This window comes from Puma concolor, chromosome D3 (assembly GCF_028749965.1).
Source record: "Puma concolor isolate L17-30 chromosome D3, mPumCon1.1.hap2, whole genome shotgun sequence".
NCBI lineage: Eukaryota > Metazoa > Chordata > Mammalia > Carnivora > Felidae > Puma > Puma concolor.
This window is the reverse complement of record NC_141678.1, coordinates 35,782,010-35,809,549: the sequence shown is the minus strand read 5'-3', so window position 1 is coordinate 35,809,549 and position 27,540 is coordinate 35,782,010. Positions and strand designations below refer to the sequence as shown.

The 27,540-nt window shown below is 47.1% G+C and overlaps 1 protein-coding gene and 1 long non-coding RNA gene across 15 annotated transcripts in view; one reads left to right on the top strand and one right to left on the bottom strand.

Annotated features, from left to right (window-relative positions):
- LOC147575499 (uncharacterized) lies at nt 1-21,691 on the bottom strand. The gene is made up of 4 exons (XR_015242449.1): nt 20,914-21,691; nt 13,499-14,430; nt 10,983-11,109; nt 1-4,128 (listed from the first exon to the last, which is right to left on the bottom strand). It is a non-coding gene; the product is annotated as an uncharacterized LOC147575499 (long non-coding RNA).
- A 2,585-nt stretch (nt 21,692-24,276) lies between these two features.
- MTCL1 (microtubule crosslinking factor 1) overlaps nt 24,277-27,540 on the top strand; it is a 130,482-nt gene continuing 127,218 nt past the window's right edge. For 9 of the 14 annotated variants that reach the window (XM_086682473.1, XM_086682475.1, XM_086682471.1 and 6 more), the window contains exon 1: nt 24,278-25,792. In XM_086682473.1, the coding sequence (XP_086538599.1) occupies nt 24,722-25,792 (1,071 nt within the window). In that variant the 5' untranslated portion in view covers nt 24,278-24,721. Of the gene's footprint in view, nt 25,793-27,540 lie in introns of all 14 variants that reach the window. The other 5 variants (XR_015242448.1, XM_086682479.1, XM_086682478.1 and 2 more) reach the window with 2 other exon arrangements.

Here is a 27,540-nt window from a genome sequence, read left to right as displayed (position 1 = left end):
GAGGGTGAAGACCTCCGTTTTTGTCTCTGTTCTTGGCTAAAGGGGAGCCTGGACAGCATGTGGAGAGCTCATCGCTCCAAGTGTTCTGAATTTAATGGACTGCTGCAGACAAATCTTCTCTAGGTTTCTCAGGAGCATTTTCATTCCCTCATACTTTGCACATCAAAATCGTTCTTCTATACATTTGGATGAAACATTTCTTATATCGTTTGTCTGTCCACAGCCCTTAGCCTCTACAACTGGTTCTCAACCTTCTCTGAACATCAGGATTACCCAAAGAAACCTGGAAGATACACCGATGCCTGGCCTCTGTCCCAAGACCTTGATATAACTTGACTAGGATGGGGCCAGGCATCAGAGTTCCGGGTGGTTCTAATGATCAGGGATGCATGGGGCTTGGCACCATTTGACAGATTGGATCTATTTTCCCCCTGGAAATGTGGAAATTGGGGAAGAATGTTTCCTTCTTGGAGAATGGAGATGAGAAAGACAGCCAGCAGCAGGGTGTGGAGTCGGACTGGGGCACGGTGGATGTGTGTGAGTTAACGCCACCCGAGGGAGCCACAGGCAGCAGGTTGGTGAAGAGGAGAGAATAATAAAGAGATTGTTGGCAAGAGGCCTTCCCACTCCCCAGGCCAGTGAGCATGCATGAGGCGGTCCCTGGTCTCTTTGAAATGAGGTGTGACTCGTTCAAAGTAGGAAGTTGGAACTTTGCTCCACTGGAAGAAAAGGAGGGAAATGAAAAGGCAGGAAGTAAGAAGCAGAAGATCTCTTGAGAGCAGTTACTCGGCTAATGTCAGTGCTTTATAAGGGAATCCTTGATCTGGAGGTCAGGAACTGAAGGGCTTCTGAGGGTGTGAGTCTCTTCAGAAGTTCAGGTAGAAGTTTCTGGGCATTTGTGCATAAATACATTTTAGAGAGGAGAAGGACTTAAGGTTTATTCTCAAAGGAGTCCACGACCTAATAATTTGAAAAACGACCCTATAGAATGGGACATGTCAATGACATCTATCCTTCCAAACCTAGGAATTTAAATATTTTTAGATGTTTATTTACTTTTGAGAGACAGAGACAGAGCACAAATGGGGGAGAGGCAGAACGAGAGCGAGGCTCTCTGAAGCAGGCTCCTGGCTGCGAGCTGTCAGCACAGAGCCGGTTGTGGGGCTCAAACCCACGAACTGAGAGATCATGACCTGAATCGAAGTCAGAAGCTCAATCAACTGAGCCACCCAGATGCCCCAGAATTTAAGTATTTTAACACAAATACTGATTACACTGATCCTACAGAGATGGAGACAGAGAGCAGCAAGTTCCATGCAAAGTTCAAATGATGCGTGTATTCTACGTGGACCTGTGTGTGATTATTGGAACTTAAGCTGGTTTTAAAGTTGAAATGGAAGAACCGTGCCGTGTGTGGGAGGGACAGAAACACTCATACGCTCTGGTAGGAATATAATCTGGTACAGCCATTGTAGAACCTATTCTGCATTATCTCCTAAAATTACAGCCAACAGAACTGCATGTAACATGTGCATCAAAGAACGTTCACGGCAGTGTTGTTCTTTATAGTCCCAAATGTAAACAATGGAAGTGACCACAAACAGTGGAATAAATAATTAAGTGGTGGCAGTCCTACAATGGAATTCCATGTAGCAATGAGAGTGAATGAAATAGAACCACATAGAACAGTGTGTTATAGGAAACTTACAAACAATAACATGAACAAAATGAACGAGATACAAAAGGAAACACACTGAATGGCTCCAAGTATATAAAGTTCAAAACAGGTCCACCTAACCTGTGGCATTAGGAGTCAGGAGAGGGGCCGCCTGTAGGTTGTAGGGGCTTGAGCAGGCCTCTGAGGTGCTACTAATGGTCTATTTCTTGGACAGTACTTGGACATATTCACTTTGTGATATTTGTCAAGATGTACACTTAAGGGGGTGTTTGGGTGGCTCAGTTGGTTAAGGGTCCAACTCTTGATTTCGGCTCAGGTCATGATCTCACAGTTTGTGGGTTCAAGCCCCACAGTGGGCTCTGTGCCAGCAGCAGGGAGCCTGCTTGGGATTCTCTCTCTCTCTCTCTCTCTCTCTCTGAAAATAAATAAACTTAAAAAAAATGATGTACACTTAAGATCTGTGTCCTTTTGTCTCTAAATACCATACTCTAAAACAATATTTCTGCTTGTGTATCTCCAAACACGACCATATGGCATCACATTTAAATGGCAGAGGTCTTGTATACACAGTGTATAAAGAATTGCTACAAACATAAAATATAGAAAGTTGGCTAAATAAATAAAAAGGGGCTTCACAATGGAGTCATGAACAGGCTTACAGTTCCTAAACAGTGGCACAGAAGGGGTGTGGGGACTTGTCACCCTTCCGTCGTCTTGGCCAAAAAGACGGCACCCATTTCGTGGACTTAGTGTATTTCTCCAGACCCAGCATACAGCGGGAGCTTCTTGTTGGAATCGGTTCCCTCACCCCCCAAGTCCCATGAGGGCTACAGGTGGGGGTCTGGGATGCAGAACACATAGGGCACCCACATCACAGCTGAGGAACCGTGACCTTAGCTGGACCCCAGTGTCAGTAGCTGTTGGCAAACGGCCATCCTTCCCTCTAGAGAAAGAGACGTTTTCTTTGTTATGCTGAAATGGAAACAAATCTCTGTGCAGAATTGGTGTTCTCCGTTTTTAATTTAAAAACAAATTAAGATTTTTTTTTTTGTCTAATCAAACTAAATAAAGCCATTTTCCTTACATATTCTTCAACTTTCATTCTGTATGTTTGTAATTCATGGTAGAAAAAGATTACCTCGTTCACAGTGTTGTCTTCTATTTCTGGTCTAAATATTCTCTGGTTACTTAATTGTCCTGTGTTTGGATGGTTACAGTTTTGGTTTTTTTTTTTTAATGTTTATTTATTTTTGAGAGAAACAGAGACAGAATGCAAGGGGGTTAGGGGCAGAGAGAGAGGCAGACAAAGAATCCGAAGCAGGCTCCAGGCTCTGAGCTGTCAGCACAGAGCCCGACGCGGGTCTCGAACTCACAAGCTGTGAGATCATGACCTGAGCTGAAGTCGGACGCTCAACCGACTGAGCCATCCAGGCGCCCCTGGATGGTTACAGTTTTAATCCAGAAGGTGTTAGCGATAAAGTTATCAACTTTAATAAGTTTGAGAAAACAGGGCTGCACTTTTGCACTTATAAATGAAAATTATGGGTGCTATCAGTTTTTCTCGCTGATATACAAGAAGATGTGAAATGTTGCCTTAAATTAGTAGTTGACTAAACTTCATTTAGTGAAGACAATATTTCACTTAGGAGATTTTGTTTATCCTTCATTTGTACAATTGCCATTTTACCAGTACAAAAGTATTTCAATTACAAAAAGTATTTCAATTCTGGAGGCCAAAGCTATAGTTTTCATTATCCCTTGAAATTTGCACCCAGAGTTACATGGCCCTAAATGGCAAAGTCAGTGGGACACAGAAGCTAATTCTTCCTCTTTTCTTCAGGAATTTCTATGTTTGGAAAAGAGGAGTCCTTACCTGGAGGCTGAACTTGTATTTATAAGTAAGTGGGGGGGTGGGGGTGCCTAGGTGGTTCATTTGGTGAAGCGTCTGACTCTCGGTTTCAGCTCAGGTCATGATCTCGCAGTTGGTGGGATCGAGCCCCACATCAGGCTCTGTGCTGATAGTGTGGAGCCGGCTTGGGTTTCTCTCTCCTCTCTCTCTGTCCCTCTCCCTGCTCGCGCACTCTCTCTGTCTCTCAAAATAAATAAACAAATAAATAAATAAAAAATAAATAAGTGGGATACAGCAAGACATGAAAAGTAAATTGCATAGGGATGAGGGGGCTTGTAGAAAGGTTTAGGGGTAATTAAACCTCTCTTTCATCTTTAAAAGGAAGGGAGGTCGGGGCACCTGAGTGGCTCAGTAGGTTGGGCATCTGACTTCGGCTCAGGTCATGATCTTGCGGTCCGTGAGTTCGAGCCCCGTGTCGGGCTCTGCGCTATCAGTTCAAATCTGATGTCTTCATCAGAAGACTCCAATCTGATGTCTTCAATGGGAAATAAGTCTTATATATAAATCCACCTTTCAATAGTCTACAAACACTCTTGTTGATCTGTAGAAAAAAAGTGACAAAGATTTTTTTTTTTTTTAATTTTTTTTTCAACGTTTATTTATTCTGGGGACAGAGAGAGACAGAGCATGAACGGGGGAGGGGCAGAGAGAGAGGGAGACACAGAATCGGAAACAGGCTCCAGGCTCCGAGCCATCAGCCCAGAGCCTGACGCGGGGCTCGAACTCACGGACCGCGAGATCGTGACCTGGCTGAAGTCGGACGCTTAACCGACTGCGCCACCCAGGCGCCCCAAAGATTTTGAATATAATATTGACTTCCCTAATTTTTATTATTTAAAAAAAATTTTTTTTATGTTTATTCATTTTTTTATAGAGAGAGACAGAGTGGGGGAGGGGCAGAGAGAGAAGGAGACATAGAATCTGAAGCAGGCTCCAGGCTCTGAGCTGTCAGCACAGAGCCTGACACAGGGCTCGAACTCACGGACCGTGAGATCATGACCCGAGTCCAAGTCGGATACTCTACTGACTGAGCCACCCAGGCGCCCCCAAGCCCTCTGGGTGATTCTGATGCACATTAAGCTTTGAGAACCTCGACTGGGTAGTTCCAAAGAAAAGATTATTTTCAAATTAAGAAGACGTTTTCAGATCCAGTTCAAAGCAGGAAAACCAAACAAAACACGGAAGGGAAGAATGCTGGATAAAAGCTTTTCTTCCTAAAACATATGAGAAGATAAATGGAGAGGTTGCTGCGGGAGCACAGAGGTTCATTATAACTACTGGATAAAATATGATTTTCCATAATTTGGCTGAGCAATCTGAAAAATTATAGCCAACCTGAAGAAGAAAGGGCTACTTTTTATTTTGAACTTTTCATTTGGTGGTTTCTGTGTCTAAGTTCTTTGAGGAATTACTGGTTGTGAATATGGGAAGCCCTCTAATAAGGGTAAATACAATGAAATATGCTTTCAATATTTTCTTTCCCACCAACATGAAAATGATTAAAAACGACAGAATTCCCAAAGGAAATAATGTCAATATGTTCTTATGGTGCCTAGTTAGTCAATGGTCAATTTGACATGTGGCAAGGGAGAGTAGTTTGCTTGTAAGTGACACAATCTGAGAAAAAAGAATTTTTTGTACCTTCAGGAAATGATCCTTGCTAAACTGATATACAGTTTACTGCAGTACAGAAAGAAATGCAACTACTTTGACATTAAAATAGACCTGGGTGACTCTTCCCACAGAGCCTGCCCCCTGCCTTGGTGAACAGACCAGAGGTGCACTGTGAACACAGGAGCTCCCGGGATGCTGTCCGTGCCCCTGGCTGCTGTCTTACGGCAGTGAGGGATGGAAGCGCCACAGTGGGACAAGGATGTCCCGAGGGACCTTTTACTGTGGCACTGGATTGCCATCTTGCCTTTTGGTGTTAAGGTCGTGACGGGTCAAAACTCTACCAGTAAAAACACGGCTTCTACTGACAGGAAGTCCTAGAAATACTGGTAAAATTTAAATTTAAAATAAAACAAAAGGGGAGCCTGGGTGACTCAGTTGACTGTCCGACGCTTTTTTTTTTTTTTTTTTTTTTTTTTTGACTGTCCGACTCTTGATTTCAGCTCAAGTCATGATCCCAGGGTCATGGGATGGAGCCCCGTGTCAGGTTCCTCATTGAGCATGAAGCTTACTTGGGATTCTCTCTTTCTCTCTCTCTCTCTCTCTGCCCTCTCCCCCCACTTGTGCTCTCTCACTCTTTCTCTTTCTCAAATAATAAATAAATAAATAAATAAATAAATAACAAAAGAAAGACGGAGCGGAGGGGACTAGAGAAAAGGTAAGAAATCTCCTTGAATTGAACATGCCCAAACAGGGACTTGAATTAAATGTTACATTTTTCATAAACCCTTAATGCTAATATTAAGAGCCATGGTCTCTGTTGGGATTATGAAAGGGTTCCCCCCCCCATAAATTGGCAAAAAATAATATATGCTATTAAATCCACATATTTATTCAAACCTTTGGATTATGGTTAAGCATATGGTTTAGACACTTCAGATTAAGGTACAATCTCACACATTGTTAAGAAAAGAAACAAGAGGTCCAAAATGGAGTCACTTGTGCTGAGCCCCATGCCAGTGAAGCCAGACATAACACCTATCCTAATTGCATTTTCAGCCTCTCCCAGGAGTGGAATTTAAACCAATAAGCCTGGAATTACCTGACCAGTACTAGTGAGGTCATCTGCCCGATAGACCTTAAAGAAAGGAGACCTGGCCTGAAACAATCCTTTCCTTTGCTTATGACTTGCTTGTCCCTGCCCCCTCCTGCCTCTAAAAGGTTCCATTTTGTTTAACTCCTCAGCACTCCTTCCTACTTGCGAAGATGGGATGCTGCCGATTCGTGAATCATCGAATAAAGCAAACTATATCCTCACATTTACTCCGTTGAATTTTGTTTTTTAGCAACGCCCATAATTTTTCTGTCACCTTTGCTGCGAAAAGAAAGCCTCTGACAAATGGTCACACTTACCTGAAGTGTGAAGAAAGAGAGGTGTGTGACTATTCCCTGGTGTCCTGAGCTAGCAGACCTGAAGATTTTGCCTCTCCTGTGGAGCCCCGGGACTGAGAACATGACTGAGCCTTGAGATAACACTAGTTGTGCAGCCAGTAAGGGGGTGGGGGGTGGTGGGAGCAAGGGTTCAGAAGACCATCCCCCCTATGCTTTCCTGCTAGACATGGTACAGCTAACCAGAATCTTCTACCTCATTCCCCGAATTCCTGATGAATTTTCCAGAAGAACAACGAGGTAGAAAAGAAACTAATCTTTACTGAGTGTCTAGCCAGATGCTTTATGCGTGGAGCGCCACGTATGCAAAGCTTCGAGGTAGGATGTATATGGCTCACTTGCACGCACCCATTGTTGCCTCCCTACCCAGACTCCCCTTCCCGTCAAGGACGCTGGGTCATTGGCCCTGGAGCTGGCAGCATTTCCCCAACCCCCACTGGGTCTGGTCAGATCCCTGGCTCAAGCTGGGTTAGTCAGTTCTTTCTCTCGGGGGAGTTCTGGAACACAAGGAGGAGCACAAGGAGTCGGTTAGCTATGGGAACAGAGCTGCAATGCCATATGTGGTCGTAGTTCAAGCTATGACAGACTGAAGCCAGACGCAGAGAAAACTACAAGTGAGCCAAGACAGATGGCTTGCAGAGGGAAGGGCAGACAAGGAACTCTGCTGCTGTGTAGATGGCAGGAACTCTGATTTTCTAGTGCAATGTGGTGTGATGCCATTTCCTTTCTTAGAGACCTGAGGGAGGAGATTGAATCCTCAGTCAAGCTACCTTCTATTTATGTAAGGAGGTTTTGCCTTGTGTTCCTGGTATAAAAGAATATATGGGCTTAACCCAGTGTGGGAATCTAAGTCTGTATGATATAATTCCCAATCTTCTTCTGGAAAGAAATTAGCATTCTTGATTAAAAAAAAAAAAATTAAGGGCCCCTGGGTGGTTTAGCTGGTTAAGCATCCGACCCTTGATTTAGGCTAAGGTCATGATCTCATGGTCCAGGGGATCAAGCCCTACATTGGCTCTGTGCCGACAGCATGGAGCCTACTTGGGATTCTCTCTCTCCCTCTCTCTCTGTCCCTTCCCTGCTTGTGCATTCTTTCTCTCAAAATAAATAAATAAACATTTAAAAAAATAAAACAATTTCATGATAAACTTTAATGAAGAATGCTTCTGGGAAACCTGTCACCCACCCACTCAGCCAAGTGAGACAAAGGTGATCTTTTTTCTTTTTTTAAGTTTAGTTATTTATTTTGAGAGAGAGAGAGAGAGAGGAGGGGAGAGGCAGACAGAGAAGCCCAAGCAGGCTCTACACTGTCAGAGCAGAGCCTGATTCCGGGCTTGAACTCACGAACCACAAGCTCATGACCAGAACCAAAGACGGTTGCTTAACTGACTGGGCCACCCAGACACCCCAAGACAAAGGTGATCTTTAATCACCTTTTTTTTTTGAATCTTTTAAAATGTTTATTTATTTTTGGGAGTGAGACAGAATGTAAGCAGGGGAAAGGCAGAGAGAGAGGGGGACACAGAATCCAAAGCAGGCTCCAGGCTCTGAGCTGTCAGCACAGAGCCTGATGCAGGGCTCAAACCCACGAACTGTGAGATCATGACCTGAGCCGAAGTCAAATGCTCAACTGACTGAGCTACCCAGGTGTTTGTGTCAACAAACACCCTTTTCTTATGACATCTGGTCTAATCATCTAACCATGCAAGATTGCACTAAATCTTATACTTAAATTGTCTGAAAAGCTTGCTTTAGCAGGAAGCAATCAATCATTGTTCTGAGGCAGTAGTGGTCAAAATGTGGTCTCACCTGGGAACTTGCTAGAAATTCAAGTTCTCAAGTTCAACCCAGACCTACTGAATAGAAACCTCTTGGGGGTGGGGGCCAGGTGATGCTGACACATGGGAAATTGAAGAACGACTGCCCCGGGGACTCTGAAGCTCACAAAGATGGTTGTTGGATACTTTCAAGAACCACCTCTGGGTTGGGTTGTATGGGAGTGGAGAGACTCTAAGCAGAAACCACCTTTCCATATTCTTCTTGGCACACAGTGGCCTCATTCCAATGAATAAATTATCCTAAAGACGAGGGCTTTGAAATTTTACTGGGTGGACCCCGTGAAAAGTCCACCCACTGTTTATACCATAAACTTGGGGGGGGGGGGCTTCGGGAATATGACCCATAGGAACCCCAAGCTACTGGTGAGCCCTGGCTTCCCCACTCGAGGAGGTTGACAAGTAGGCCCTGCTGAGTCTCCCCTTCCAGGGAACATGCCCAAACAAGTCAGCAAAACTCTGCTTTGCTTGTAGTTATTAGCCATGCGGCTCTCCCACTGACACATTTAGTTTGGGGACAATGTCATGTCCCCAAACAGGAGGCCTTAGACTTGACAGATGGCAAGAGCTAGCATCTTTCTTTAGAATGGGGAGCAGAGAAGAAACCTTAATAATTGGGGGAACACAAAGTTGGAAAAGACAAAAATGGTCGCCTCCTCTCTAGACTATTCCTCACCAGCCCCCTCCCACCTTCATCAGTGGGAAGTTGTTTATTCTTTCCTTTGCGCCCCATGGCAGCACCCATCTTCCCTAACACATCCTAATACATCATCCTTGCTTGTATATTGGCTCCTTAATGAGACTCTTTGAGGCCCAAAGCAATGATTAGTCATTTTTGTGTTCTCTGTGTTTGGCAAAATTTATGTGCTAAATGAATGAGCCTTAACTAGGGCTGACTCAGATGTTTGGGTGGGAAATGGAGTCAACCAGCAGATTCTAAGACTCATTCAATCAAACCTTCCGACTATACAGATTTCTGTTGGACGCATGCTCGTGTTCTCCATCCTACCCCCCCCCCCCCCGCCCCACCCCACACACACATAAACACACATCTTGATGTGATTTCGGGCAGTTAAAATTTCCTCTCAGTTTAAAAATGCTTCAAAAAAAAATTTAAAAAAAAATTAAAAAATTAAAAAAAAATGCTTCAAGTGGCTGTCAGAGCTAATTGCAACAGTCCATCCAAACAGAATTAGCGTTGAGATAACACTTTTAAAGGAAGGTGGGTACTATGCATGTGTAGGGTCATTTCTGTTCCCATCACTCAACCAAAGAAAAATCTTGAGAATTCATACTGCAGTTTTTTCAACCTTGTCTGTTCCTTGGGGCTGCTCAGAAGTGTACCTTTGAGTTCCCAGCGAACAAAGATTTGCTAAGGAAAGGAGGCGTGTCAATAAGATTAGACACTGTTTTCTTAGCTAAGTGCACTGGCACCATTCAGGGACTTGAGGTGCCATTTACATATAAACAGTATAATTGCAGTGATAGCGGGAGCTGGCACAAATTAGGCGGGTGCCGGATATGCTAATTACAATTCTCTACAATCCAAGGAGGCTGTTTGGAAAGAGAATTTAGAATTGGAGAGAATTGAAACCGGTGAGGTTAAGTGACTTCCCAGAAGGTCACACGGCTAATTAATTGGAACTTGTCTGTGTGTTTGGAATGTACAAAAGGTTTGGCGTACGATATCTCATTTAACCCTCCCAACAGCCCTTGGGGGAGTATTTTATCGCCATGATTGTCCTACTGTTGGCGGACAATGGAAGCTACATAGAGAGAAGTTCAGTCACAATTTGCCCGGATTCGCTCAGCTAGCAAGATCCCCTGTGGTCTGCTGAGATCTCAGCCCCGAGGTCAGTCTGGTCCCAAAGCGGGACATTTGCAGGTCATTCTTTGCTTACCAGGGGCAGAGCAAGGTTGGGTGTCCCGATTCTTTCAGTAAAAATAACTGTTAAGTTCTCTACAATTTAAATTAGCCTTCAGGGTGCCTGGCTGGCTCAGTCACTGGTACATGTGACTCTTAATCTGAGGGTTGTAAGTTCAAGCCCAGCATTGGGTGTTTAGCCTACTGAATAAATGAATAAATAAATAGATAGATAGATAGATAGATAGATAGATAAAGTCTTCTATTTCATTCCCAACCAAATTCACTCTTATCAAGATTTTTATATTTCATTCCATTCCCAGGCTGTCTAAATAGCAACAAAGCTTTTATTAACATTGTGAATCAGGAGCAAATATTTTTACGATTTTCTTTTCCATGTTCCCCCCCATGGGAGATTTGCAGCATATCTAGCAGCAATCGATGTGGGATATTCTCTGTCCTTACTTTTCCAAAATCAAAAAAGGAAACATTCACGTTTACATGTTTGGAGAGGAGTACTTATACTTTAGTACAGCAAAAGTATTGGATGAATGAATGAAGGAATGAATGAATAGATTCATTCCTCCTTTATTCAAGAAATTTCTTAGTGATTAGCAGGGCATCTCTCAGACTTACCCTGAAATGTGTATACAGTCTGGTCCCAGCTGTTTGTGCAGGAAAAATATGGAAATGTTGCAATTCATATGCCATAAGCCCTGGTTCAGCATTCCGCTCCTGTGCTGTGTCCTGAAGCTGGCCGAGCCTGCAATGACAGGAAATGGGGATCGTCATGACCTAGAGGACCTCAGACAGCTTAGACAGTGTGCAGGGTGGAGGTCAGGGCTGAACTAGCGGCACCATGAAGGAGACGGGTGGCGGCTGTGCCTGGCATATTGAACTTATTCAAGGAGCACATACTCTGAATTGATTGGCTTACAGATCTTTGGGGAAGCAGAAAGAGAAGAAGACAAACATTCTGCAGCCCAGAACCAATTTAAAGGATCAGGAAAGCGGCACGGACCAGGGGCTTCTCCTCTTGCAAGCATTTGCTCGCTCCTCTGTCCTCTGAAGGTGCCTTCCAAGCAGAGTTTCAGGGACACGCTCCTGGCCATTCTTTTTCATTCATTTTATTTTCCAGTGAAAATCAATGTCCTCCAAAGCAGACAAACAGGGGGATGGGATTATGGCAACTGTCTCCCTAGTCATTAACGTAGGAAAAATGCTATGGGAGACAAGGAGCTAAAAACATCCAAATCTGTGACCCAAGAAGCTAAGTCAATTCCACACACGCATGGAAAATCATCGAAAACCTCATGCACCCCGAAGATGTGATTTTCACATCTCGGATGCTATTACTAGTATTAAGGGCTCTCGCAAGGCATTTTGTTAAGTCAGGATTGGATCTGACCACATTGTCTCTGTGCTCAAATAAACGTTTGAGACTGAGATATTTACAGGTTTTGAAGGCATGGACCAAATGCATGCTTCTTATTCATCCTATAGCAAGCACATGCAACCCAAGAGCATTCTTGGTGGGCTGGCGCTTGTCCGTTGTTCTTTCACCGTGTAGCACGACGGGAAACAACTCCAAACCCAGCAGTGTTGTCAAATGGACACTGGAAAATCACAAGTCGTTTCCCTCGTGCCTTAATGGGCTCTGTTTTCCCAAGTCTCAAAGAATCTAATTTCTTCTTCCTTTGCTCCTCTCAAATGACATTCTCACGGGGCCACATTTAAGTTTCTGAAGGGACCTAAAGACAGCCAATTTGGGGGTGGGGGGCGCCTCATTGGCTCAGTGGGTTAAGCGTCCGACCTCGGCTCAGGTCATGATCTTGTGGTTTGTGGGTTCAAGCCCCGCGTTGGGCTCTTTGCTGATAGCTCAGAGCCTGGAGCCTGCAGCCTGCTTCAGATTCTGTGTCTCCCTCTCTCTCTGCTCCTCCCCCGCTCCCTCTCTCTCTCTCTCTCTCTCTCTCTCTGTGTCTCGAAAGTAAATCAACATAAAAGAAGAAAAAGAGCCAATTTTTTTCAGGTTCTTAAGGTCAGCCCTTCCTTAGATCACCATACAGGGACAGGCTGTTTCCCCACCTTTTCAATTTCTAACTTCTATAGAATTCATTTGAGCAGAACTCATCTCTCCTGTATGCACTCCACGAGCTCCCAAAGGCCTCTGATTCCTGCTACATATAAAACTCTCCCTCCACCATCATCTCACTCATGAATGGAAATTCCAGAAATGCTCCTGGCTTTCTAAACCCAGAAAGCAGACGCGATATCGTATCATCGGCCTGACGACCCTTAGTTCTTCCCTTCCAGTTGTCTCTCTAGCAGATCTGTCCTCTGTGCATCTTGTGAAGTCAGCTCCCTGTCACCCCTCGGAAAGGTCCACAGCAGCTCCGATGGGTGCCTGACACGCCCGGGTCACCCCAACTGCAGGGAAGGCAGCTGTTTATGCTGCGAGGGAGCTCAAGGCGTGGCCGTGGCTGTGCCCTGACAGAGCACTTCTGAGTGCAAAGCCTGCCTCCGCCCCTAAACGGTGTGGTGGCATTTGCTGAAGTACCCCTTTCCCTTGCTGCTCAGTTTCTCCATCTGTAAAACCAAGAGAACACGCATACCTAGGGCCCATTGATCCATGAGAGAAGCCTCATTTTCTACCTCCACCATCAAGCCTTGCCAGACGTAATTACTTCCCTCTGCATGTTTTCTTTCTTGTGTGTGTGTGTGTGTGTGTATATATATATATATATATATATATATATATATATATATATATTTTTTTTTTTTTTTAACTTGCAAACTGGAATACCTGTTTATATTTTTCAAGCACATTCTTAGCGGATTTATACAGGAAGCTAAATTACCAACACAAAGCTGGTTGGAGGGCATGCACTCAGAGGTGCTGGTATCTTGAATTCATGATACATTGCTTCAAACCTTCATCCCCCACTCCCCCCTAGCAATAGCTAATCTTGATTCAGGTCTTGCGGGGGTGCTGAATAATATGATTCTGTCTGTATGTATTAACAGTATTTAATACTCGCGGTACTACTTGTTTTGTTACTGGTTGTAATCCTCCCAACAGCCCTATGAGTTAGGCACCATTATTACCACCATTTTATAAGAAAACAGGGGCATGGAGAGAATGGGTAACTTACCCAAGGATACAAGTTGGCCACGCTGGGGTCTAGCACCAGAGCCCCAGCTCCCAGCTACTGCATCGTGCCTTCTCATAGAAGTAATTCGGCAAGACCTCGCCGCGGATGTTCACCGCGCTTTGAATCACGTAAGCCGCCCCAAATGAACTTGGCTGTTTTGATTTTGCTCCTTGCTATTTGCACGTTTTCCCCACGCTCGCTTCCCTCAGCTTAGGAGGAGCAGGGAAGGAACTAGGGATTGCGGATCTCCTCTTTGCCTTTGATGTCACGCGTCAACATTTTCTGCGGAAGTGCCAACACCAGGAAGTAATAAAGGTAAATAATAGGATAGAGGTCCTTGGCCATCCGTGCTTCTGCGAACACTATACCACGCAAGTCCTGGTCAAAGCAGCTCCTGATTCAAAAGGAAAGCTTCTGGGGATGCCACAGTCCTTGTTTCCTCGGTCACAGATCCACACCTCTCAAATTTTGCAGAAATACTCACCTGCTCCCAGCCGTTTCTGAATTTACAAATTCTTTAAAGGGTGTGAATCTGCTCTGTAATTCACTTTGAAAAGTTCCAGGCATCTAGGAGGTAGCAAATGCTGATGCTTTGAGTTTGATTTCTCCATGCTTCATTAACTGAGATTGTAATGAGTTTCTGTTTGAAAAGCTATAAGATAACCATTCTTCTCATCCATTTTCTTGCCCTGGAGGTATATATAGAAGCAGTATAAACGAAAGCTTTGGACTCCATAATTTTCAGTGAATAAGGCCAAAATGAAATGCAGAAGGTTCTACTTGATAGAATGTTGTCTAAGATTCTAGAATCTTGCAGAATGAATAGATGGGAGGGTATCATCCCTGAAGAGGGATTTAGACAGACGACAATGTTATGTTGTTCTAAGTTACAAGTGGCAACTCCCTTGACCTTGATGATGCATCTGTAGAGCCTTTGAAGAGTGGGAGCAAGGAAAGAAAAAGAAAGGCAACTTTTATGATTAAATAAAATCATGATCCGTGCAGAATGTTTCTCAGCATGCGGAATATTCACGATACCAGACAACAACAAAGATGCTATTTTTGTCTTCTTGAAGAATAAAGACCAGAAGGAAAGCCATAGTAATGATGGGAGCTCCTGCGCTTCTCCAGTTCTGTAAGTTCTTAGCTGTCTTCCTTCTTGACACCTACTTGCTCCAGTGGTGAGTTCTATTAGTTAGGTAATAGGCAGAGATACACTACATACCCACTGTGTGCGGATTTCTGTATTGCCCTATGGCTCTGTACTTGAGAAGGTTACACTCCGTGGACGACAGCCAAGAATACATCTATAGAGCTGAAAGAGAACCCTTTGCCCAGATCAGAATCTGTTCTGTGGCATTTTTGGATACACGGCCTTCAGCATAGGCAACGCTCTCCCAGAGAACTTGCCGTTGTACTTTTAAAGATAGCCCATTCCATTCTATCTCGCTTATCTTTTTTCAGGACGAAGACAATGAAAACCTTCAAATACTGTGTTTCATTCCTTTGAAATACTGACTAGGCAATGAATTTTTATTTTATTTATCTCCTCATTCTATGCTTCTATGATTATTTCCTTTTTCATTACTTGGTAAATTTCCAAACTCCTTGATTATACTTGAGAAGCACCCCACAGAGAAAACAGAAATAAGTAAACAAATTAAGCTGCATGGCAGAAAAGAATTGCGGGTTCATGAAATCACTGAATGCTGCATCGTAGATTATGAAATGGCATTAGGTTGGTGGAAAAATTAAGATACTCATGTCACTGTAGAACAAAAGCAATTTGGGTGCCTGGGTGGCTCAGTTGTTAAGCATCTGACTTTGGCTCAGGTCATGATCTCACAGTTTGTGAATTTGAGTCCCACATCAGGTGAGCTCGAGCCCCGTTTCTGGTAAGCCCTGCTTCTTTCTCTCTCTCTGTCTCTGTCTCTGCCCCTTGCTCACTTGCGTCCTCTCTCTCTTTCAAAAAAAAAGGTGGGGGGTTCCCTGGGTGGTTCAGTTGGTTAAGCATCCAGCTTCAGCCCGGGTCATGATATCATGGCATGTGGGTTCAAGCCCCGCATCAGGCTCTGTGCTGACAGCTCAGAGCCTGAATCCTGCTTCGGACTCTGTGTCTCCCTCTCTCTCTGCCCCTCCTCTGCTTGCACTCTGTCTCTCTCAAAATAAATACACATTAAAAAAAAAAAAGAACAAAAGCAATTTTTGGAGTTAAAGATTGTCTATTCAGCATCATCTCCACCGTAGGTTTTGATCTGGGCAGCTGTTAAGGAGGTTGAGGTGCTCAGAGACTTGTCGTCTTTAAATAGATAATGATTTTTCAATATTTATATAGTCCTTTTCAAGGACAAACAAGACACATTAAAGCACGAAGGTTATGTTTCACATAGTCATAGATTTGTGAAACACAGAGTGAATACCATATACCATTTCAGCTTGATTCTTTGCCTTATGCTGGCCATCATAATTATCCGTTCACCAGGGGCAATACCCTGTGGCTGAGTAAGTCCGGTTTATTGCTCATGGCAGTGAGGGAGAAAGGACAACCCAGGAGCCTTCGGTAGGAGGGTGTGAAAGAAAACCCAGATTTGGTCTCCGGTGATTTGGGGGAGGGTGTAGTGAAGTGGGACTTTGCTGTTGATTGGATGATGTCAGGAAGTGGGCTATTTCTGAATGGGTATCTTAATGAATCTTATAGAAGGAGGGACGATGGAGCAAGGCTGAAGCTACAATTGGTAAGAAGCAGCAGTCATTCAAATTAGGGATCAGAGAGGGATATTTGAGCATTTGAGTGGTTTAGAAAGTGGTCGTGTTTTGTCTTTGTTCACACGGGACTACTAGGGGAGTGCTCTTGTTTTGGTCTTGACCCATCACGATCCCAGAGTGGCCTTGTCTGATGCTGAGCCTCTGTGACACTGTTTATGTTTAATGGGAGAATACCATGGCCTGGTTTTGAGATCTGGGCCAGATCCCAGGGAACAGGGAGGCCTGGGTGATAGTGGAGGCCAGGTCCAGATGTCAGGGACAGCTTTTCTCTTATAATAATCTCCATATGAGATTATGAGCCCCATCATGGCAGATGCCATTCTTTTCATCACTGCTATTCCCAATACCTATATATAGCCTGGCATTTTTGAAGGTGTTCAATGAATAATCTCTGAATGGATGTGTGTATAAATGACTGAGTGTATGAGCAGGCTATAGAGATTCTTCAACAGTCTTCTAGCAGATTATATTTAAAAGAGTTAAACAAAACAAAAAGAGTTCATGTCTTCTTAGCGTAGGTGGACATGAATGAGTCAGTCTGCTCCAATCAGGAGACATTCTTACCTTGAGGAATGTGCATTAGTCATAGAGTGACCTTATGGCCTGAGCCGCCTGTTCAGGTCCAGTGCATGCTTGTTGTCTCATGTAATTATTAACGGTGCCCCTTCATTCTCAAATATTCTATGGTTTGATTACGATCTTCCTAATTATGGACTGGAGGACTGCTTTAGAATAACAACCAGTGGTCCCTGTCCTGGGGGTTCCTAACTAGGGACTAACAAAAGGACAGGATGACGATTCTCTCCAATGCCTCTTACCTGCTTTTCAAATTCTCAGATCCCGTGGGCAGTATTTAAAGAGGCAAGTGTGAAACGGACTTACTCTAAGCAATACCGAAGGCCACTTAAAAAACATGATTAACTCTCAATAGTCTGCCCCGATAGGGTAATCAAGAATATGCATGACTAACATTTGTCATATTTATTCCATCATATGAAACTTTTTCATTATACTGTTCTCCTATTAAAATTGGTTTATATTGGGTGGTACATTTTGTCTGAGAATGAACAGAGGTGGCCTACAATTTGCTATAGATAATCCCATGTTGATAATTAAAATAGCATGGGCAAATTCACCTCAACCTCCAGATTCATGAAGCTGGGACATTAATTAAAGCTTATTTAAGTTCAACTCTCTAATTTTACAGATAAGGCCTCAAAGGTCCAGGAAGACTGAACTATTTTGTCCAAGGTAAAAGAACAAATCATTGTGATCAGGTACAGAGCTTACATTGTTATATCGCCTCATGGGTAAAATTCTCTTGACAGTAAGTTTACATAGAAATAGTAATCAAAATGTATTCATACGTGTGAACTTTCGTAGTGTTGTATTTCCTGAATTAATCAGGAAACTTCTAAGTATGATGTGCAGTGGAGCCCTCTATAAATCCATTGTGTATTTTTGCTTTCCATGTAAACAACTCTTTTTTTATATGGAAAGAAGAGCACTGTGGTTGGGAAAGCCAATCAGTGAGATAAAGTGGTTTCTGGCATCTTCTATTTCACATCCCCATTTCTGTTTTGAAAGGTAGTAACTGTGTAAGTAGAGATGTAAATAATAGTGAATTACTATAAAAGCAAACACACACATGCTGTACATTTCAGAAGCTGCATAGTGAAATCTGGAATGTTCTAAATCAAGGGAGACAAACATAACATATTAATTTCCCTGAGTTTTTCAGAGTATTCATGCTGCTAATGAGGAGAGGTAGAGAATTTTGATTAGTTTCCCTTATTTAACAGTGTATTTTCCATGTGCGTGAAGCTTAGAATCTCAAAATAATTTTAAACAATAATTAAAAATATTTTGGGGGGCGCCTGGGTGGCTCAGTCGGTTGAGCATCCGACTTTGGCTCAGGTCATGATCTCACTGCTTGTGAGTTCGAGTCCCGCGTCAGGCTCTGTGTTGACAGCTCAGAGCCTGGAGCCTGCTTCAGATTCTGTGTCTCTGCCTCTCTCTGCCCCACCCCCACTAGCATCTCTCTCTCTCTCTCTCTCTGTCTCAAAAATAAATAAACATTAAAAAATTTTAAAAAAATATTTTAGCAGTTATGTTGCCAGAAAAAGGAAGCCCAAATTTCTAATTGTAAGGTTAGCAAACATGTCAAAAGTTTTTATAAGGGAACACTGCCTCATTTAATGAAAGGAAGACTTAGAATTACCAACGTTTCCAGACTCTCATTTTCTCCTTGCTGGGGGAGGGATGCCGTCACAACACCGACCACTAGGGGGCACCCCCCCAACACATCTTACCTGTTTCCGTACAGAAACAGTGGATCTCAACTCGGTCAGTGCACAGCGCCCCCCCCCCCCACCCCGCTCCCCAAATGAGAATCATTATATGCGTATCACTCCACTAAACATATTTTCATGTTAAATGTTCATTTTTTTTTGAGAGAGAGAGAGGCAGAGAGAGGGAGACAGAACTCCAAGCAGGCTCCACAAAATAATACGTATTTCAACATATATATAAGGCTTAGGTACAAATACTAGAAAATACATATAATGAGGTAGTTAGACTCTACACATAGAAGCAATTTGCTAAAACACAAATACAGGTGGGTTATGGTGATGACTCATGTACTTTGAGTGGTGCTGCCATCAATGACAGAATGACTGAAGACGAAGAAGTCATTGTAAATCTAAAAGTTGTCAGTCATGACTTCTATTGTAGCTTCATGCCTTTTTTAAAAATCCAGTATAGGGGTGCCTGGGTGGCTCAGTTGGTTGGGCATCCGACTTTGGCTCAGGTCACGATCTCCCGGTTTGTGAGTTCGAGCCTTGCGTCGGGCTCTGTGCTGAGAGCTTGGAGCCTGGAGCCTGCTTCTGATTCTGTGTCTCCCTCTCTTTCTCTAACCCTCCCCTGCTTGTGCTCTGTCTCTCTCTCAAAAATAAATAATAAACATTTAAAATTTAAAAAAAAAATCCAGTACATCTGGGAACGCTAAAAATTCTGCTTTATATGTAGAAGCGTTGCATTTATGTGTAAAACTGTGCTATCGACCAATGTTTGTGTCTCTCTCAGCCCCAAATTCATGTGAAGGTCTCAGGAGGTGGGACATTCAGGAGTGATTAGCTCGATTTGGTAGAGGCTTCATGAATGGAATTAGTACTATTACAAAAGAGACCCCAGACGGGTTGGCCTTGTGAGAACACCAGACACATGACCCCATGTGAGGACACGAGAAGATGGCCGTCTGCAGTCAGGGAGAGCTTTCACCTGAACTTGGCCACACAGGCACCCTGAGCTCAGTCTTCCAGCCTCCAGGACTGTGAGAAATAAATTTCTGTTGTTTACAAGCCACCCAATCAATGGTATTCTGTGATAGCTGCCCAAATGGACTACGACAGTCACATTCTAGGCTCAGATGGTGACAGGTTTGTTTTTTGTTTTTTTAACCGATGTGAATGTTTCAGAAGGGCTTTTGGAAGTTGGACAGTATGTGGAACAATTCTTCTCAAGGGCATACTGTGACATTCAGCATCCCTGACCCCTCCCCTAAATTCCACAAGTGACCCACAACCCAACTGTCAAGATAAGAAAAAGTACGCCAGAATGCCCCTAAAGGTGCTTCTACACTCATTGAGAACCACTGGTCAAGGGCAAAAGGCCCTCCCTTCTACCCTCATATGTGTCCTTCCTCTAGCTCTCAGAGGAGAGGGAGATTTGCCTCCTTCCCCACAAGACTGGCCCCTGGACAGCACTTTGGTGGGACATTGTCTCCAGTTCAGATTTAGAGTACATCTCTATCTTGGTCTTTCCACGTCTGTCATCTGGAACTTCACACTCAATATTGGAAGGAGTTTCAAAAAGGAACAGGAGGAAATGCAAATGATGAGCATATGACACCCAGAGCTGTGCTAGAAATACCAACACAGGGTTTCTAGGATGTGGTCAGACAGTTACCTGCATCAAATGAATTTGTTAAACATACAGATTCCAGGGCTCCACTCCACACCTTTGAAATCACATCTCCGGAGCATGTGGCCATAGAATCTGCATTTTTAAAAATGTCTATTTATTTATTTTAAGAGAGAGAGAGAGAGAGAGCTCACACATGAGTGACAGAGGGGCAGAGAGAGAGAGAGAGAGAGGGAGAGAGAGAATCCCAAGCTGTGTCTGTGCTGTCAGAGGCTGACATAGGGCTCGAACTCACAAAGCACGAGATCATGACCTGAGCTGAAATCAAGAGTCGGCTTTTCCACTGTTTTCAAAGAGGATTGTTTCTGATGATTTAAGCAAAGAATGATTTCATATTCTAAATGCACTTTTGTATTAAAATAAGGGAAAACACTGGAAAAGTGGATGTCCCTAGGTTTGGACAAGGTTTTGAGGGTACAGAAATTCTGCATATAATTCTGCCTGTGCATCCAGAGCAGTAAAGGAAGCGTAGTCCCACGTCATATTATTCCCACTATGAGTCAAACAAGGTTTAAAAATATTCATATCTCTTTATATAACTGTGGCGATACTAGATTTTCTAAGTTTTGCTCCAAGTTTGGTTTGCTCACATTTTAAAGAGTATTGATTATTCCACTGGTATTAAATGATAATGGTGATGATGAGAGTGATAATAATACCTTCCTTACCCAAGGGCACAGAGAGTGCTAATGCCTTAGGCAGCATCTGGACCCAGATTTCCCTGGTGTGGAAGCCTCAGCTCTTGTCACTATCCCACACTGCTCCTTGACAATGGATACAGTCATACCGAATTACGTACCATACCAACGATGCTGCATGCAGTAGGCCTCTGCAAAAGAATGAGAAAATCAGAACCTTGGTAGAGAGTGCAAGTATCTAGAGAGTGCAAGTATTTATAACACAGGGTTTATAATGCAGGGAACTGATTACAGAAAGGGGGAGGAGTCGAGAGCCCAACCGGGAACAGTGAAGGAACCCAGAGATCTGCAACCACAGGAAACCACCAGCACCCTTGACTGAGAGGCAACAGGCGGTGGCGAAGTTACCAGAAGCCATGGGGCATCCAGTGAAAGCTGAGAGAAACCCAGTCAGCCAGTGCACGAAGGAGACCAGGCCACTCTGAAGAAGCCACTGGAGGCAGAGAGAGAAGGTGATAACCCTGGTTTCTCCCTTGCTGTTACACTCCAATCTCTGCGGGCCGCGCCCAGTCGGCAACCCCCGGAACCTGGAAAACCAACCTCATCAGTTGTTCCCTCCCCTGTACAGAGCAGGCAGGGAAGGGCGAGGACTGGGTCTGAGAGCTGACTGATCCAAACAGACATCCCCACGTGGGATTCTGTTGTTGTTTTCCAGAATAGAGCACCTTATGGCTTCTTTAAATAGTAACCCCCTAACACCTTTAGACTTACTTGATGGAACAAAAAAATTTTCTTTTTAAATCACATGACTTTAGGGGCGCCTGGGTGGCGCAGTCGGTTAAGCGTCCGACTTCAGCCAGGTCACGATCTCGCGGTCCGTGAGTTCGAGCCCCGCGTCAGGCTCTGGGCTGATGGCTCAGAGCCTGGAGCCTGTTTCTGATTCTGTGTCTCCCTCTCTCTCTGCCCCTCCCCGGTTCATGCTCTGTCTCTCTCTGTCCCAAAAATAAAAATAAAACGTTGAAAAAAAAAAAATTTAAAAAAAAAATAAATCACATGACTTTAAAAACATCTGTTCATGCAAGAGGATATCTTTTTTATACCTGTAACGTACTGAATATTGGCAAAAGAAAGCGTTATTGAATGCCTTCTTGCCAAGGGCCAGCAGAAACAATTGCCAGGCTAATAATTCAGGGTATGAATTTTGCTTGACTTCTTATCTGAGGAAAAGGGAAGCTGGTACAAATAGTACGGTCATCTGGCTAAAACTTTTGGAACACTAACTTACTGGAACATTTTACGGTGGCCTTTTGCGTGATTACATACGGTATGAGGAGCTTGGGCTAGGAGTCCCGGGCACAATTCTTCGGAAATGTAGGGTATTGGAGACTTCTGGGTCTCTGGAGGAAGCTCTAAGTGAAGGTCCTGGCCCCTGAATTACACAGTAGGTTGTGCTCCCGGACTGACAGCCAGTTTCTGATGAACGGCCAGTCACCCGAAGGGGAGAGTTGGAGCGCCCTCTAGGGGAGAGCTGGCTATCCCTGGGTGCCGGGCCCGGGCGCCTCCCGAGGCTTTCTGCAGTCTCTTTTTTTCTTCAAATACTCCATGAAATACGGCTGTGGTCTTAGCAGACATTGCGTCAAAGGAGATTCAGTACAGATTATACTCTGTGTGTGCTGTCACACATTCAGAGGACTTGCCAGGTAAATGGCTCAAAAAACATGAACAGCAGCAGAGAGGTCAGCATTTCGGTGCCCTCAGAGCTCGGTCACAGAACGTGGCCCAGCATCACTGGCGGCATCTAAGGAGAAGCCGACGGGCTGTCTTCTGGGCGTATGACTCTCCTGACTTACAGTGATTTTTTAAAAAAGCACTTTCTCCTGCCTTTTTTGAAGGAGGGGGCTAAGTAGGGTAATTTGTGGTTAAGATCATAGACTTTGGAGCCTAGTTTTCCTTGTATCCTCCCAAGTCTATCCCCGTTTCTCTACCCCTACCACTACTGTGTTGCCACAGCCACTGACTGTTCCCGCTCACGGCTCTCCGTCTCCTCCCTGTTGCCACCGCTGGGATCTTTCCAGGCAAATAAGATCAGCCATATTCATCATCCTCCAAAGGCTGCCCCAGCCTTTAGGATATTATCCACAGGGTATATGGTCCCACCAGCCCTCCAGTGATATCTCACCTACAGCCCCTGCTCTGCAAATCCCCGACAACCACCCAACGACAGCCCATCCTTGTGGGAAAACTCCAATCTTCCCAGGCAGGGTTCGGGGGGAAGGGGTGGGGGGCAAATGCTCTCCGCAGCAACTTGTAATTCTTGACTATTCCTTTGCCTCTTGGCAAAGCCAAGTCTAGACAACGGGTTGGGCCTTACTCCTTTGAGTAGCACTCAACACCCAACGCCTGGGACAAAAACGGGACTCAAGGATATTTGAAAAGCACTTTACAGTTTGCACAGCGTTTCTCACATCTGCTGATTTAATCGTCACCACGCTCATGTAGCGGTATTTTCTAATTATATAGGCAAGGGGACCGAGGCTCGAAAAGGTCGGTGGCCCACGTTAGACTCCCAAGGGGCAGAACCGGTACTCAACCCGTGGTAGGACTGAGAATTCTACAGACTTTGTGTGAATCCCGACCCGGCCATGGACTGGCTGAAGCACCGACTTCACCTCCCTGCTCCCGTGACCTCATCCTTAAAGAAGACAGTAATTCCAATTCGGGCTTGCTGTGAGGATTAAATAAAACAATGCCTATGGAGTGTCTAACAGCGCCTGGCTCGCGGCCGGAACTATAAATGTGAGTTCCCTTTCTGACCCCAAGCTTGGCGAGCTGCTTCTCCTATTTCTACGGCAGCTCCTCCTTCTCCGAGCTCCGGAGGCCACAGGGGGTGCCAACTGTAGAGCACGGTGCCCGCTTTGACGCGATAGCTGCATAGGGTACCAGCAGTCCTTAGAGGAGTGTGGGGACTACGCGCACAGCTGTGAGAAGACAGCGGGGACGGAACTAGGAGAACCTAAGGAGGCAAGGGTTGGATGGAGGGGCCCGTGGGGGCCGTTGGTCAACAACAGAGGGGGGGCTGGGACCACACTGCACACACCACCCAGGGGGCCACTCGCGTCTCCCGGACATCCAGTCTCCCGCAAGTGGCCAGTGTCCGCCTCTCTGCCACCCCACTTCACCCTTGCTACTTCCTTCCCTCCCCAGCTCTCGGCACTGTCCTTAGAGCCTCAAAAAGCAAAGGAGGGTCCCAGGGCGAAGAACGCTGGGGGCCGCGTCGGGCGCGCGAGCCCGCGGAGCTCAGGCCCCGCCCCCCTGCCCTCCAGCCCCCACCCCCGCCGCCGGCTGGCGGGAGGAGGGACATGCGCACGCGGTGGCTGGGCGCAGGGCGCCGGGAGGCGGGGGAGCGCGCGTGCAGTTCCTCCCCACCCGAGCTGGCGGGCGCTGCGGGGAGCTGGGCGGCCGTGGGCGGGGAACCCGACGCGGGAGCGGGGAGCGCGCCGCCAGCGGACGAGTGCGGGTGTGCGGACCCGCGAGCCCGGAGCGCAGCGTCTAGGGATGCGAGTGGCAGGGAGCCGCCGCGCCGTTGTGCCGGGTGAACTCGAGCGGCAGTGACCTCAGCGAGGGGAGAGCGGGACGACGGCGGCCGCCAGCCCCTCTGGGATCCTGGGGGCCAGGGGTGCGCGGGGAACGGCGGCGGCGCGAGAGCGCGGGGCGCAGACCGGGCGGGGCTGGGGACAGTGATGAGCGGGCGCGCGGGGAGGCTGCACGCCGCCGCCGCCGCCGCCGCCGCCCGGAGCATTTGCCGCCCGAGCTGCTGCTCGCGGCCCGGGACCCGGCCATGGAGACGCTGAACGGCCTCGCGGGCGGCGGCACCCCGGAGGCGAAGCCGCTGCCGCCCGGCCAGCACCACCGCCACCATCACCTCCACCCGCTGGCCGAGCGTAGGCGGTTGCACCGCGCGCCCTCGCCCGCCAGACCCTTCCTCAAGGATCTGCACGGCCGGACCCCGGCGTCCGGCCCGGCCCTGGCCGCCCCCTCCTCGGGCCGAGCCCAGGCGCCCGCCGCCCCACGCTCTCCCAGCCTCGCGGGCAAAGCGCCGCCCTCGCCAGGAACCCTGGCCGCGCCCGGCCGCCTCTCTCGGCGCAGCGGCGGCGCCCCTGGCGCGAAGGACAAGCCGCCGCCGGGAGCCGGGGCCAGGGCAGCGGGCGGCGCCAAGGCCGCTCCGGGCCCCAGGAGGGTGGCGCGCACGGCGCCCGGGGAGCTGCTGCCCCGGGCAGGGAGGCCGCCGCCGCCGCCCGGGACCGAGCCGCTGTCCGCCGCTGCCAAGGGCCGCAAAGCCAAACGCGGCTCCGGGGCGCCCCCCGCCCGTGCCGCCGGGCCGCCGGTCCCCGCCGCCCCGATCCCCGCCGTGATCCTCGCCGTGACCTCCGCGGCCGGCTCCCCGGCTCCAGGCTCGCGCATCAGCCACACGGACAGCAGCTCCGACCTCTCCGACTGCCCCTCCGAACCCCTGTCCGACGAGCAGCGCCTGCTCCCCGCCGCCAGCAGCGACGCCGAGTCTGGCACGGGCTCCAGCGACCGGGAACCGCTGCGAGGAGCCGCTACGACGAGCCCCGCGGCTCGGGGGGCGCCGCCCGGCAGCCCCGAGCCCCCCGCTCTCCTTGCCGCGCCTCCCGCCGCCGGCGCCTGCCTCGGGGGTCGGAGCAGCCCGGGCGGGGTCCCCGCGGGGTCCCTGGGAACTGGTGTGGCGGAGGATGCCGGGGGACGCGCGCCGTTCGAGCGAACGGTCCCCGGGATCCCCAAGGACCCCGGTCTTGGCGAGCAGACCCGACTGATCCCGGCGGCCGCGGTGGAGGAGGAGCTGCTGCGGGAGATCGAGGAGCTGCGCTCGGAGAACGACTATCTCAAGGTGAGCAGCCGGCTCCGCCGCGGGTGTCCCGGAGGCCACCCCGAAAGGTCTGGGTGCGGGCGGGGACCCGCGAGCCCTGCCTGCCCGGTCCTGACAAGCCCGTTCTCTCTTCTGCCCTTCACTTTCCCGCCCCCGCACACACTGGGCGTTGGGAACTTAAGCTAAAACTTCTGGAAGGAGCAGCAAGACCTGTGGGTCCGGGCGGGTTCCCACCCCACTTAGCTTTTCTTGTTTCTTGAAGTCTTGCTTCTTCCTGCTGACGTCTTTGCCTCTGTTGATGTGCCGGGAGAGAGGTGGCCAGAATCACATTTTGGATACACAGCCGACCCTCCGTGGGGCCAAAACATGCACACCCTCACCTGTGGGATCTGGCTACCCCTAGCCAAGGAGCTCTGGTCCCGGCCTAGGGCTGGTGCGTGTAGGTTCTGGAGCCTGCAGTGGGCCAGGCTGCGGATGTGCCAGATGCTTTTCCTGCGTTTACAGAACGTGAGACCCCTCTATTTTCTCGGAGGGGGGTGCTCCCAGTGTTTCGGTGATACACCTTAAGTTCAGGGGCCCCATGAGGGTGGCCTGTGTTGAGGGACAAGGAGTTGGCAGGTTTGGCCTGCCTGCCCTTTGTAGGCGTCCACAAGCTGGTGTTTTGTGTCAGGAGAGACCCCTTGATTTCCCCCAGCACTCCAGCACTTTTGAGGGAATTGCAAACCTCTGCCCCCCTACCTCTGAGGATTTTTCCTAAGGGCCTGCTAGCTAGCAATGGCCTTTTGGTCTCGTTAGCTTTGGGGCACTCGATCTGACTTCCATCTTTTCTCCCAAGAGGAGGTCAGGTTGGTCCTGCAGAACAGAGGACTTACAGTGTTGGGGGAAGGGGGTTCAAGACAGTTGAAGTGACTTGAGAGAAAATAAGGGGGGCAGCACGGGGGGCAACTGTTTTAATTTATTGTAGTGCTCAAGTTAGTGAATAACTACAGCGGTACCAATCTTTTCACGTTTCTGTTAAGATGATAACATATATCTCCCAAACCAGTGGATGTCCCTCCTTCATCTGGGTGATGTGACTTGTACTTTTTCTCAGCAAACACTGAATGTATCCAGATGAGGCCCAGGCTTTGGCCAGTGGGACCAAGGGCATGGCCTTTTAAGGTGGTTAAGTGTGAAGTTCAGACTGCTGACAGAATAGTATTCTGAACCTAAACTTCTTATCAGGAGCTGCTCTCCCCAAATGAGCCCAGTCGTTGTTTTGTCTGCAAAGATGTGGCAGTGAGGCAGAGGAGAGGTGAGACCAGATTGGGAGTTGGGAGTAAGATGTTTCAAGTAGTACATTTGCCTGTGTCACCCACTCTTACGTAATAGACAACAGAACGGTTTTCAAAGGTGCTGAAGAGAAAGGGCAGTGATAGCATATGTGACTCCATTTTGAAATCGCCGCTTTTGTAAATCTTCAGCAAATGTAAACTCCCTAAGGGCCAGAAAGATTACCTTGTCCGGTTATAGCTCCAGCTCTCAGCATGATCCCAGACCCCCAGTGTTTCTGATTAAATGGTGTTTATCCAAATCACGACCTGCTAAGCGACAGAAAATTGAGGGTTTCGTAAAACATGTTTCTCATCGCATCTTTGATCTTCAGGTAGGCAACAGTCATTTCAGAGTTCATTCTGAGGTGACTGTTTATTTGCTTTATCTTTTCACGTGGGTAGAGCCTCTGTGAATGAAATAGGTGTCTGACCCTGGAGTCTGATATGGTATATTTG